Source organism: Falco cherrug, chromosome 4 (assembly GCF_023634085.1).
Source record: "Falco cherrug isolate bFalChe1 chromosome 4, bFalChe1.pri, whole genome shotgun sequence".
Taxonomy (NCBI): Eukaryota; Metazoa; Chordata; class Aves; order Falconiformes; family Falconidae; genus Falco; species Falco cherrug.
This window is the reverse complement of record NC_073700.1, coordinates 51,959,119-51,973,301: the sequence shown is the minus strand read 5'-3', so window position 1 is coordinate 51,973,301 and position 14,183 is coordinate 51,959,119. Positions and strand designations below refer to the sequence as shown.

Here is a 14,183-nt window from a genome sequence, read left to right as displayed (position 1 = left end):
TGAGATGGGAAGGGAAAAAGGATCCTCTTCCACCTGCACTGAAGTGTGAGGCTGCAGGAAGGAACGAGCACACAGGGATTCCCAAAACCAAGCACAGCCTGATTAACGCTCAAATCATGCAGAACAAAATGTTTTACCCATCCATCTGCTCTACGACTGTGCCGAGTAATCCCAACCACACGACATTTTGCCGACAAGGTCGATAATGCTGTTCTCGCACCACCGTCTCTTGGAGAGGCAAGAACTAGAGACTGAGAAGCTTTTGTGCCACCGTTACTAATTGCTGCTGTTTCGGGATGGGAGGGATTCCCCCAGCTTCCCCGGGTCCCGGCAGCTCTGCAGATCCCTGCCAGACTCGTAGCAGGTCATCAGCCTCCGTGCTGCACTTTATTCATCTGCAGCCGACGGCAAGACCAGCCACCCCTTAAGAGCTGGGGGTGCAGAGCCGTGTCAGAGCAATGCAGGTGGGTGCACTGAAGAAAAACATGTTTGGGGGAGTCCAGCATCTGCCAAGGATGAACAGGAGCTCTGTACTGCAGAGGACACTGGCTGGAAAACCTGTCTCAAGTGCCTTTCAGATTCATTAAATCAATTATACCAGATGCCTCCGTGCCGGCTCCATGTGTTTTTACTCAAAATAATCCCATCACACTCCATTATTTATACCTGGGTGCTGGCTGTCACGGTCTTAAAAATAAATGTATCTTGTCTCACTTCCCAGGCTGTCAGCCTCAGCCCTGGCTCGGTGAGAAGGCTCCTTTCGGGCTAGCCTTGCTGGCACTGCCACCCTGCAGCCTGTCCCTTGTCCCATCCGATGTGGCCGTGCCAGACCTCCTGCATCTCCATCCATTCCCACCAGCCGCACCTTCCCATCACCAGGGTGAGCACCCCATGGGAAACCACTTCAAGGACTTAGCCTCCCACAAAAATTAAACCAAACCAAACAAACAAAAGGGAAAGAAAGAAAGAAAGAAAGAAAAAAAAAAAAAGAAAAAAAAAAAAGAAAAAAAAAAAAGCCAGTTGGCTTCCTGAACCAGTTCACAGCAGGGTCAAACACATGCCAGCACAGGCAGCTACAGGCAAGGTGCGGCCACAGTAGAATCCACTCAGACGGGTGTAAAAGGTTGTTAAACTCCAGCCTACAGCCACAGTTTCACAGATGCGCAAAAGGCAGCGCTTCAACAACAGTCCAGCTGCCCTCCTCTCTACCTCTCCTCTTCACAAGGTCTCTCCATGAATCAGATCCAGGAATCAAAGCAGAGAGAAACCAAGAGTTTCCTTTTTCCTGCTGGGTTACTTTTAACCTGGCTTGGTTTATTTTAACCTCAGCTCACCAGAGGGAAGGCAGAAAGAGCAGCAAAAGCATACGAGTATCTTCCCGGCAGCATTGGCTCAACATCTGCATGGCATCACCTTGGGAAACTACAGCTGAAGCAAAATACTTCTATTTATTTGGCTCCCTTGCATAAAACCTGTCAAACGGTGCATGGAGGAGGCAGCTGTTGACTGTCACTGCTTCCAGGGATTAGGGGAAGGAGCTGTGAATAAGCAGACATGAATTTGAGTCCTGACTATGACCACCAAACCTGCATATCCTAAAGGAAACCGAGACCCACCGTACTACAAAAGCAAGCAGAGCTCCTAATTCACAGGACTGTCAGCAGCAACACGCAGACAAAACACTATTCACCTGCAAGCTCGACTTCTAGTTCCCACCTTTTATTTGTCCTGAGTACAGTGTTGTTTTAAGTATTGATATTTTGGCACCCCTCTACTCCCAGACCTTATTTCCCAGCCTTTCCTAACCACTTGGTTACAAAAGGTTTCCAGAGCTTAGAAGCAAAAAAGCAAAACCCCGTATTTCACTCAATCAGCTTCCAAGCCAGAGCTGCCCACAAGACAAACAAAATGAGTGTTTAAGAATAAACTGCTTTTCAGGGTTTATTATCAACAGCTTTCCCTGTAGGTACCAATCAGCCAACACAATGCCAGAGCCTGCCTGGCTAAGGACCTCGCTGCAGGCATCAAGAAGCAGTCGAAACCTCCAGCAAACTCCAGATCCACATCAATGCTCAAGCCCCCTTGACCCTCACCTTCCCCATCACCCCAGGGATGCCCAAGAGCTGCCATCCCAGACCCTGCAGCAACACCAGCACAGCTCTGAAGGACCCTCCTGTCTCAAAGTCAACCCCGTTCATGGGGTGGCATTGTAGAGAAGAGCCTTGAGGAACTTTTCCCATGGTTGGATGACTGACCGCCCCTGGCCGCCCACCGTGTATTTGCATGTCGCTGGTGGAAGCACAATCCTTTTGTCTGCAGGCTTCCATCTCCAGCCATTTGAGCACCGCTGCGATAGTTTATTACTTTCCTAATAAAGCCTGAATAGAAATGAAGCCTTTGTAGCCCTAAGTGTGTGTTTTATTCTCACTGTAATAACTTTACTACGCTCTGTTTCCACAGCAACTGTTTTCTCAGCCGCTTGGTACTTTGCTTTCAGGAACGCAAGGCTGCTTTGCTCCACCAAAATAAAAACTGAGCAGAAAAAAAACCAAAACTGAGGACAGCAGCAAGCCAAGCTGCCAGACCACACACTGCTCTTCAGCCAGAGAGATGCTTCGGCTGCTTCGGTCAGAGCCCACCAGCATTTGCAGATTGACCGACTCTTCGGGACAGCCAAGAAAACAGGCGGAAGGGCTCCTCATCCGCAGCAATAGCAGGAAAACACGACGCAGAGCTACGCTGGGAAGGAAACGAGCAGTGCCGTGCCCTTCCTCCCCTCCTACCTCTCTTGCCAGCACGGGCAGGCATAGAGGAGCAGGGAAGCAATCTGGCTGCAAAGCGAAAGCAACATTAAACAAAAGGCTGGGCTGCAGCCAAAGCAGCTTTTTCCGACGTGATACACGACACAGCCATGAAAGCTTTAGTGCCGGGGCAGGGATGCTGAGCGAAGGAGCAGGTGGGAGAGCCTTCCTCCCTGCACTAACACAGCCGAAAGGTTGTACAGCCTCAGAGGGAAGGCTCCTGCTTTTTTACCTTGTCTGAGGCTTTTTGGCCAACAGAGCGGCAGAAGCAGCGATGGAGCTATTGCACTCGCTAGGTTATTGCATTACGAAGGTTCAGTGCGGAGAAAGGCACCTGCCCTGTTCAGGTGAGCCTGCACATCGGCACGGCAGCCGAGCAGGAGCGGAGCCGTGTTGCTCCAGTGTCCCCACCACCACCTCCCACACAACAATTTCCACCTTGGTTTTGCCGATGGATGCTTTTGGAAAATGAGCAGCATCCCCCTGAGCTACCACATATTCTGTTTTAAAAGGAGAGGAATACCAGGTCTCTTACTGGGAAATTACCTACTAGGGGATCCTGTTATTTAGCTACAGCAATCAAACGCTGTCCCAGAATTTAACAGCAGCAAAGCCAAGTGCAAAAGGAAAAAGAAAGCCAGTACATCCAGAACATGCCTGCACAATAAGGTCTCTCTATGATTGTAAATGCTAAATACTACTTTCACAGCAAGGACTTTTTTCCATACAACAGTTCCTCCCAAAGTTACAGAAGAAGTACTACACCACCCACTTTACAAGTTAAGAAAGCGAGGGAAGACTGCAAGGAAGGAGAAGGTGGAATCTGAATGCAGGAACTCATATATAGAGGTATATATGCATGCACTTATATGGACAATACTGAAATACATGCCTACAACAAGCATTTCCACAGAAGCCAAGAGCACAACCATCTGTTCTACTCCCTTGCAAATTCAAACACTACAGACAAAGAATGCTTATTAAGCCACTTTATACTTTTTTGTGCCGGTTTCATGGTATTTCAAAGCAGAGATCTCATCAGTTGTTTTATTTATTATTCTCTCATATTATTTTTTACACCTATATACAACTAAACATTTTTGGAGAGCTTTCCTTAAGCTAATCTGACAGAGAACCTGAGCAAGTAGAGACAAAGCATCCACTTTTTCCCTCTTTTCGGTGCTACCAACACTTACCTTGGCACAAAACCCCCAACAGTCCCAAGCAAACTGGATTTTTACAGCACAGGCAAAGATGTAACCCAGGGCCAAACACCAGTTTCTCCACCGACCCACAGGCACTCCTGTTGTTTACCTCTGTACCTGGTTTCACATGAAGCCTTGGGAATAACCTGAAGCTGCCACATTTCAGGCCCAAAACCATATGTGTCCCAAGAGACACAGACAAGATTACAAAATTAAAGGAAGAAAGAAGGAGTATACTTTGTCATGAGGGCTGCACAAGTTCAAGCAATCTGTGCTGGCTGCAAGATACAGGTGAAACCTCAATGTGCACAGAACAGATTTTCTTATTTCAGCTTGTCCCTAACTTTTGGCAAACACCTTCTGGCCTTAGATGCTTCACGTTGTCTTCCCCGCCAGCCCGGATTACACGTTCGAGGTGCTTTGGTGCCCTTCACTGCCTCCCATCACACTCCTAAAGGTCACTTGATTTTTGCTTATTAAAAACGTCCTTTGTAGCAGTCCTAAATCCACTGAGGAATGCATTTACTGCTTAGATCAGCTTTGGATCCCCACTACTGCACCACATTTGCACCTTAAGGAGTGTGCCTGAAAGTTCATATAGATGCTGCTTTTCCCTGTTGGCATTTGTATTTCAAATTACTTTCTTCCAGATGAAAATACATTACCCTTGAAACGTTCATGCTTTACACTAGATGATCTGAAGAGCGGGATGATTTGCATTTGCTGTATCTACAGAACTAAGGGCATCAGGAAAACAAATGTCGAGCCCTAGTTAAAGAAAAAAAAAAACAACCAAAAAGATGCTGTGAGTCGTCAAAGGAAACAGAACCAAACCTGAATAAAGGAAAAGCTTTTAAAAGCTTCAAAAATAGAATCTGAAAGGGAATCATGCACTTACATGGGTGGAAAAGCTTCAGACTGACCTTTAACTACATTGCTTTTGTTCAACAAAAGCCTCCTTGAATTTTACTACAATTTACAAAGCTGAAATGCTCAGGACCATGCTGATGTTGCCTTCCTAGTAATAACCATCAAGTATTTCCTTCAGTAAGACGATGCCAAGTGAAATTCCTGCACGAATTGTTGTAGGTTCAGGCCTGCTTTCCTATGGATTTGACTCCTGGGTATGTTCTCAGAGGTTTAATAAAGCAGAAGCTCCAATCAAAACATTCTCCACAGTTGAACCACACAACAAATCTCCCAAATCTGTTTCCTGATAGCTGGTAACAGCTGAGCTCACACTGAAACTTTCAGGAGGGTGGTTAAAAAAAAAAGGCTTCTTTCTATATCCAACCTCTTTTCCTGAAGCTTGTAGGGGCCTTGTAGCTACCGAGTGCCCACCCTCCATCGCTCCACTATGAAACTGGTCAATGGGGCCAGCAGCTGGGGAGGAAAGACACAACCCCATCAGCCTTGCATCCTTGGAAAGACAAGGTTTCTCTGTTGAAAATCACAAAAGCTACCTACAGCAGGTAATTTCAGTAACCTAAAGATAAAGTTGTTATATAGCAGTTTATCCATTTGAAGGCTAAAAACAAGATTTCCCCAAGGCAGAGTTTGCTTGCTGTCCGTATCTCCTCTGGCTACCACAAGGCATCCCTCTGGCTATGCGTTACCCTTTGGAGCTCCCACTCATTCAGCATGAGTGCGCTATCAGCAATGGATGAAAAGAGACTTCACGTCCATTACTATTTCCATGGAGCCCATTCTAAAGCTCCAGCAAAAAGGCAACCCAGACAGCACAGCTGGGACTACTGAGCGGTAGATTAAAAGAGCCAAGGTCTTAGCACTGTCTACTTTGGGTTGAAAAGGACAGCTTAATCTTTTTTTATGGGTACAGATGAAAAGAGAGAAATTATGTAAAAACTCTCTGTCCATTACCATGGCGATGCAAAAGTAAGTCAAGATTAATGAGCATCAGGAAAATCAGAACTCATAAACTTTCTGCTGGTTGCTCCTAGGAAAGTTAACCCTCTATTTACAAGATACGCTCCTGATAGGGTTTTTTATATCACCACAGTTCCATACTAAAAAAGAAGGAAAACATCTGGCATGGTCTTTTCAAAGATTTTTGCCTCCAAGTGCCAACTTCTGCTGGGCCGCTACGCTGGTGGTCTGACAAGGTGGCAACGGTGCCAGCAAAAAGCAATGTGAAAAAAAGCTAGTCTGAGTCAAGCAGATTCTGGCTAAAGCATCTCCTTGTGCTAACCTTGGCCTAAGGAACAGCACCCCAAACATGCCAGGAGCTGCCCCAACAGTTCAGAAGCATGTGTGGTGGGTGAGGGACAGGGAAGTGCCAGCCATGCTGGAGAAGAAAGGATGTCAGGGCTCAAATGGGACTAGCCTTGAGGACTTCTTGTCCCTATCGTGCCCATATTGCACCAAAACCTTCTCTGCCTTTCATGTAGTGAGTCCAATTTGCTTTACATCTCCCCATGGGTCATCCTTTCCCATTCTGCCAGGTCTCCTTGCCACTTTGAGCATGCTGGCCCATCCTCGCTGAGCCTCAGCCAGGACACAGCAGCCCATCAAAGCCCCAAACGAAACAGAAAAGGGTTGCTACATGCATCTTCCCAGCAGAGAGCTGCTCCATCAGATGCGTCCAACACTGCCAGCTGCCCTTCCATTTCCAACCTACTGCCACCCAAATCCTCCCTGTGCATGGTGAACTTTGGCTCTTCGTCTTTACAGGGGCCACAAGCTGTATTTTAGAAATGGGAGGGGTGGGGGAGAATCCCCCTTAAACCCTAGAAACTGGCAGGGAAAGGGCAGAGGTGGGCACAAAACTCCTCTCAACACTTCAAGTGCATTCAGCATATGACAGCCTGACCCAGCACTCCCTTAAACCACTCTGCTCACAGTCTCAGGAAGCCAAACTTGGGAAGTTTCCTCTGAAGCCCTCCTCTCCTTTGTTATCCAAATTAACCCAGCAGAAACGTGCCACAGCCCTGTCACACCACCGGCAGCCATGAACTATTTCCTCTCATTTCAATAGCAGCCACACACAAGATTATTTCAACAGCTGGATCAAAGGAGCAGACCCAGGTTACAAGCAGCATCCGAAACGACAGCTCCTCTACTCGTATATCTGTTGCTAAAAATAAGTAGCTGTGGGAAAAGTACTTAGCCCCTTGCAAGAAAGATAACGTACGTACTTCTTTATTTCACTACTACTTTGTTTCTCTGGTGCTATCCAGAGGAAAAGCCTATCAAATCCTTTACTAAACACACATACACATATTTTTAACTGAAATAAGATTCCTCGCCCTAAGCCAAAAGCATTTGTGGATGACATGCATGCTATACTGCGATACCTAAATGAACCAAAGGGCCCATGACCTCCCCCTCTCCCACCCTTTTTTACCAGCACAGTTTTCCTTGACATGGATGGATCCCCAAAATCAGCTTAGCTTTTGCAGAGACCTCAGTATTTTTAAGATGCAAGCTCCAATTTACAAGGTGCTTACAAACCCATCACAGGACACGCCTGCTGGAAGAACTGACATTACATGGTGGTTCTAACAGGGTTCAAAGCAAGGTAAACTCCAGTGCACGCTGCACCCAAGCAAAGACTTTGTCTAACTCCAAACTGGGCAGATGTGAATGCATCCAAGAGCTAGTTTCAAGGGCAACCTGCAGACAAGCATTTCATAAATACAAATAACTACAGTTAATTATCAACTTGCTCAGCAGAAAGCTGTGGTTATGGAAACACAGTTTCTTGTGTATTAAGGAGAGGACTTGCAAAAAAAGTTAAGTGTTCATATAGGCAGGGACAACAACTCCCCTTAGACAGGCCAGTGGTGATCAACAGAGCTATCTTGTGACATCTTATCTAGGACAGGGACTTGCTTTCTGCTCCAAACACCATTTTGGACTGAACCCTCCATTAAGCAGATGAATCTCCCCAAAAGCTTCAGTCTGATCTGTAGCACAAGGATTTTATAGTTGAGGTGGTGCAAGTGCTTTCAGCTTTTCACAGGAAGCGCCACGCTGCTGCACTCCTTTTAATCACAAAAATTGCAAAGTACTATCAAAACTCAGCCTCTAAGGTCGCCATCCTGAAAATGCCCATGGTTTTCTGTATCTCACTGCCGGTCAAACTGCTCCAGCTTGCTTGAGCAAGCGCTTGCAGGACCTCAGTGTGTGGAAACAGTCACCTCCAGCCAGGTAAACAGATTCAGAAGACCTTGCTCTCCCATTCTGCTTCAAAACACAGTTAGGCGATAGTTGGGAAGAGCTAAACTAAAGGCAATAAATACAATCGTACTAAGCTAAATCTTGAACTGGGCAAAAGTTGTTCTTCAGCTAAAACAAAAACAGTCTTCCTGAGAAACATGAACAGAATGTTTTAATCTGATTTTCAGACGTTAGGCAAGAAAAAAAAAAAAGACACAGCAGATAATCAGGGCTTTACCACACGATACTGCAAGGATAAAACCTCAACACCATCATTAGCACGAGCCTTGGGCAAAGAGAGCACAACAGACCAGTTCAACACTCATGCAGCTTTTACTGCCCTTACTCAGCCATTTGAAAAATAAAAGCCACACGAAAAATCCCACTCTTTAGCCCGCAAACGCCTTCCTTTAGGCGAGGTCAGCAGGGCACAGCACAGTGTGGTTAGGAAAAGGCTGTCCCCACTTTCCCCCGCAGATGGAACCGTTTGCTACTTAAAACAAACAAACAAACAAAAAACCAACTTAAACTTGAAAAGACCTACGTCACTGAGTGACCTTTCACAAGGCTCCCTGCAAAAACTTGGTGGGGTTTTCCTGTTAATTGAAGGTGGCAGTGAAAACATGAGCTAAGTGCCAGTTATATAAGCCACCAGCTTCAGAAACTTTTTTTGAGTGCTGTAAGCTGGCAGAAAAATATGTACAGCCCCGTCACAGGCTACGGTACTTCCCCGCGCACTTGCCCTCCTGCACAGCAGAAAGCTTACTTTCAACGTTGCTCCCATCACCTTTCCACCTGATTCTCCAATAGCTTCTAGATAACACCATACCATGGGGTTTTTTTGCTTGGTTTGAGATTTTGGGGGGTATAAATCAGGGAGAGATGATCTTTCAATTTGCAGGACTCACAGAAACAGTAAAAACACTTGTACAAAGCAACAACAACAAAAAAAAAATCCTGGCTCAGTCTGCACTCATCAGACTTAACCCAAGGAAGTAAAAACAGTCTTATACAATAAATAACCTGGTTGCTGAGAAGCATCAAGAGAAGCCTTAGCGGGTCAGACTAAAAGATGGGGTTCAGGCATTTCAGCTACATGCTGGCAAACCACAGAGCAGCCCTTTAGCTCTCCAGCCACCACACAGCAGGCTGTGCAGACACCCTCAGGGCTTGTACACTTAGTGAGCAACTGCTGCAAGGTATTTTGATTTTACTTTTTTTTTTTTTTGGGGGGTGGGGGTGGGGGCAGGACCAAGAGGAAAGCTTACAAACGAAGATTACAGTTACACAATTGAAAAACTGCATTTTTTGCCAGAACAGGAAGCAATATTCAATATGCCAACAAGTCAGAGTCCACAATTTGATTGCTCACTACTGAAAGACTATTTTAGTTAAATTCAGGAAGGAAATGGCCTCTCTGATACCATACCTGATCCCTGACATTGCACACTCTGCTGATGCCAAGGCCGTACACTGTTGAGAATCCAGCATCAGCTTGCATACTATTTTAGGCATATTTGCATAAGCAAGTGGTGACTGACATTTCTCAAATGTAAATTATGCCCTGAACTCAAACACACACACACGTGCACTTTTTATTGAGTAAAAACCCCAATTGCTACCAGTCAATAAAAGGCAACAGGTTGGGTGAGCACAGCAGAAAGCACAAGATCATCCACTGACTGAATGGACACGCTGGAGGGAAGAGGTGCCACCCAGAGGGACCTGGGCGGGCTGGAGAGGTGGGTCCATGCCAACCTCGTGGGGTTCAACAAGGCCAAGTGCAAGGTCCTGCACCCGGGTCAGGGCAGCCCCCAGTATCAGGCTGGGCAGAGAACGGGTTGGGAGCAGCCCTGAGGAAAGGGACTGGGGGTGCTGGTGGGCGAGAAGCTGGACGTGACCCGGCCACGTGCGCTCGCAGCCCAGAAAGCCCCCCGTGCCCTGGGCTGCATCCCCAGCAGCGTGGCCGCCGGGGCGAGGGAGGGGGCTCTGCCCCTCTGCCCCGCTCTGCTGAGACCCCCCTGCAGCGCCGCCTCCAGCTCCGGGGCCCCCAGCATAAGGAGGGCACGGACCTGTTGGAGTGGGGCCAGAGGAGGCCACGGAGATGGCCAGAGGGCTGGAGCCCCTCTGCTGCGCAGCCGGGCTGGGAGCGCTGGGGCTGTTCAGCCCGGAGAAGGGAAGGCTCCTGGAGACCCTGGAGCACCTTCCAGCAGCCAAAGGGGCCGGCGAGGAAGCTGGGGAGGGGCTTTTCCCAAGGGCCTGCAGCGCCAGGACAAGGGGGAACGGCTTTGCGCTGAGAGAGGGCAGATGGAGATCAGAGCTGAGGGAGAAATCCTTCCCTGTGAGGGTGGTGAGGCGCCGGCACGGGCTGCCCAGAGCAGCTGTGGGTGCCCCAGCCCTGGCAGTGCCCAAGGCCAGGCTGGACGGGGCTGGGAGCCACCGGGGCCGGGGGAAGGGGGCCCTGCGCGTGTCAGGGGTGGGACTGGGGGGGCTTTAAGGGCCCTTCAACCCAAACCGTTCTGGGATTCTACGATTCTACCTCACTTGTTTTTTCAACAATCCAGGCAAGGATCTGCAGGTCCCCTCTTCTTCTCTATCCCCCACACTCTCTGCCAGAGTTTGGGCTGTTGCAAGCACCGCAAAGGACTTGGGAAAGACCAGACTCATGAGATGACAGCGTTTGCAGGTGAGATCACCCACAAGGAAACCCAACAACAGCTGGCAGAAGGGTTGTAAAATCACACCCAACTGAGCAATGAGACAGCAGGTGAAATCCAGAGCCTGATGTAAAGCAACACACATGGGGGGAAAAAATAATTGTGGCTACACATGCACAGGGAACAGGCTCCCAGTGAGCTCTGCTGCTGGGGAAAGGTCCCTGTTGAGACTGACAGGACTGGAAAAAGTTTTGATGGCTGAAGACAGGCTCACATGGCCGAAGTGAGAATACAAGGGGGGAAAAAAAACCCAGGACATCATGTGCCAGAGTTGTAAACCCACCAGTGCCCCACATCCCGAGCCAAGCACAGAGTCCCAGATCTCCCCTCGGAAAAAGGTATGCCAGTGCTCAGGGAAGGACCAGGGAAAGGCACTGAGATGATTCAGAGAGATCTGTATACAAACACCACAGCCTGAACCTGGAAAGAGACCGAGCGCACTACAAAGTCATAAACAGGGACACAGAATGACTTGTGTTTCTCACAAGGGCTGCGTGAGAGAGCACTCAAGGCAACTTTCACTTAATGGGTTTAAAACCAAAGGAAGTAGTTTTGTCATTAAATGGTGGGACTCTGTCTCACGGGGCTACAAAAGCCAAGAGTAAAAATGGATTTAGAGAGGCTTGGACAAACTTACCAGGACAAGTCCACCAGAAGCCATCACAAGCTACCAGGCATTATGCTGGTAATACAAGATACTACTTGTGAGAAGAATGGCTTTAGCCTTCACAGGGGCCAAGTCAGAAAATTGCACCCAAAATTTAAACAGTGCAGCAATAGAACGATAACGACACCCTGTGTGCTCCACAACCACTCCGTCTCAGTGCCTCTAGAATTGCCAGACAGGAGCGAATAGAAAGAGCTTTTCTTTTAGAAGGAGCTTTTCTTTTCACCAGCTTTTCTTCTCAGTAAGGCTAGGCATGGAGCTGTATCCCACTTTTGTCCTTTCAGAAAGCTCAGCTCTCTGCTAATCAGGAACGCCTCAAGGCAAGAGACCAGCAGAATTCGCTTGGCCTGCCCACCAAAGTCATGGCTTTTGTAAATAACCCCAAGAGAAGGTCCCTTGCTGGAGCGACAGGACATCTTCCCACGTTACTGGATCGTGCTAACCTGGATCAACAGATTCAGGATGATGTGGCAGAAGAGGAGCAGAGCTAGCACCGCCTTACTGGCCCAAAAGAGGAGAATTAAGCAATGCCAGGTTGTGCAGACACCCTGAAGCACCGCTGCCTTCCTCAGCAGGCGCTGCCGAGATACTCAGTTGCCAAGTTTCTCAAGTTTACTCCATACTTCTTACACCCTCAATAAAAAAAAAAATAATTTCTACTTTAATATTCTGAGCTCAGCATTTGCAGAAGCAACAATGACAGCCGGGTAAAATAACTGGAGGTTTTTGGGTGAGGATTCAATCCATCACAAAACATTTCAGATAAAGTCCTTAAGAACCAATCCCGGACATTTTGCTGCCAGCAGGAATACAAGATGGACAATATCCACAGCGTACTCCTCTGAGGCTGAGCAAGGAGCCTGCCGCACCATCCACAGTGCACACATCTAAGAAAAATATCCCAATTTACAGACCCGCTTGGCCCTGGCTTTGATAAGGCAACACAACTGGTCCCTCAGCATCCTCACGCCTGCGCTAAAGGTAGCTGGGTCTCAGTGTCTCCCTGGAAGGCAAGTTTAAAGGCCCAGAAAGCACCAGAGAAATGTAACATGTTATTAATTAACCCCGGGGGTGAATCTCGGGTTTCATCCTCACTACCAAACCCAGATCGCAGCTTGGATTTCAGCTGTGACACACACACAGTAAACTGGGGGGATAAGATAGAAAAATCAAGACACATAATCACGCGAGGCGGGTGTTTAGCAACAGCCGGGGACAGCAGACAAGGCAGAGCAGCACCAGGAGGGGTCTTACAGAGCCAGCACAGACCCCACGGATGGGACCAAAGAGACCCAGCACCGTCACTGGGGCATCACCCAGATCCCAAGCCCCCTCCTCCAGTGCCTTCACCCCTCTTACCCACATCCCCTTCCCCACAGTCCGGGACCCCCTCTGCCCTACTCTTTTCCTCTCCCCGACCCCACAGCCCCCTCCCCACTGCCTCCCCACACACACACCCCAGACACCAGCCATCCTTCCCCTTAACCCTCAGTGCCCCAGGACCTGAACCCCTCGCAATGACCAGCCCCACCAGCCTGGTGGCCCCCAACCCCCCAGCCCTCTCCAAGCACCCCTGGACCCCCACTTCACCCACAGCACCATCCCCCCACCCTCAGGCCCCCCTGTCCCCCCTAAACTCCTTCTTCACCCCCTACTCTCTGCCTCAGGCCCCTCCCTAACCCAAGGACCCCCTCCAAACTCTCTGGCTCCAGACCTCACTACCTGCTGTCCCTCAAGCCCTCCCAACACCCCTAGGCCCACCTTAGACCCTCTGTGCCCCCCCCCCCAACACGCCCAGGCCCACCTCTGAGCCTCTGTGCCCCCCGCCAACAACGCCAGGCCCACCTCAGACCCTCTGTGGCCCCCTCAGAGCCTCTGTGCCCCCTCCCCCATCCCCAGGCCCACCTCAGCCCCTTGGTGCCCACCTCAGTCCCCCTGTGCTCCCCTCAACACCCCAGGCCCACCTCAGACCCCCTGCCCCCACCACTAGGCCTACTCCAGACCCTCATACCCCTCTATCCGCCACCCCAAACACCTCCCACCCCCACCGCACCTGAAGCGTGCGCTGCCGCAGGGCCCGCAACCTCTCCCGCCGCCGCCGCGCTTCCTCCTCCAGCCTCCCCAAAGCCGGGCCCGCCGCCGCCTCCTCCGCCTCCACGCCACCACCGGGCGCCGCCATCTTCCTCCCTCTCCCCCGCGCTCCGTACGACCCCCGGCGCGCACGCGCGGCAGGCGCGGCTCATCGACCGCCGAGCGCATCGCTCAGCAAGCCGCGGCTATCGGGCGCAACTGCGGCGGGGGGGGGGGGGGCGGCGCGGAAAAAAAAAATAAAAATTTTAAAATGTGTAATTTTATTTTTTTTTTCATAGGCAAAATAGCCCCAAATCCTACTTCTTTGCCAGGCTAGGCTTATTCCCAGCCCTCCTAAGGTGCGCAAAGCTCAGCTGGTTTAATTGGGGGGGTAATCATGGGGTGGGGGGCATTTTACCACCCCCACCCCCACTTATACCTTCCCCTCAAAGGGCTGCCGGGGCGGAAGGTGAAAGCGGGGGTGGGGAAGGGATGTGTGTGTCCCCAGCAGCAGGTACCCGGTACGGGGGGGACCCTGTCGCCG

General features: G+C 49.6%; 1 protein-coding gene and 1 long non-coding RNA gene across 3 annotated transcripts in view; one reads left to right on the top strand and one right to left on the bottom strand.

The window, feature by feature from the left end:
• Window positions 1-13,870, bottom strand: part of CCDC12 (coiled-coil domain containing 12) — a 42,042-nt gene extending 28,172 nt beyond the window's left edge. The window contains exon 1 of one of the 2 annotated variants that reach the window (XM_055708056.1): window positions 13,623-13,870. In XM_055708056.1, coding sequence (XP_055564031.1) covers window positions 13,623-13,828 — 206 coding nt within the window. In that variant the 5' untranslated portion in view covers window positions 13,829-13,870. The remainder of the gene's footprint in view (window positions 1-13,622) is intronic. The other variant, XM_055708057.1, reaches the window with a different exon arrangement.
• Window positions 9,425-12,860, top strand: LOC114016704 (uncharacterized). Its single transcript, XR_003561329.2, has 3 exons — window positions 9,425-9,927; window positions 10,750-10,871; window positions 11,854-12,860. It is a non-coding gene; the product is annotated as an uncharacterized LOC114016704 (long non-coding RNA).
• Window positions 13,871-14,183: the final 313 nt, after the last annotated feature.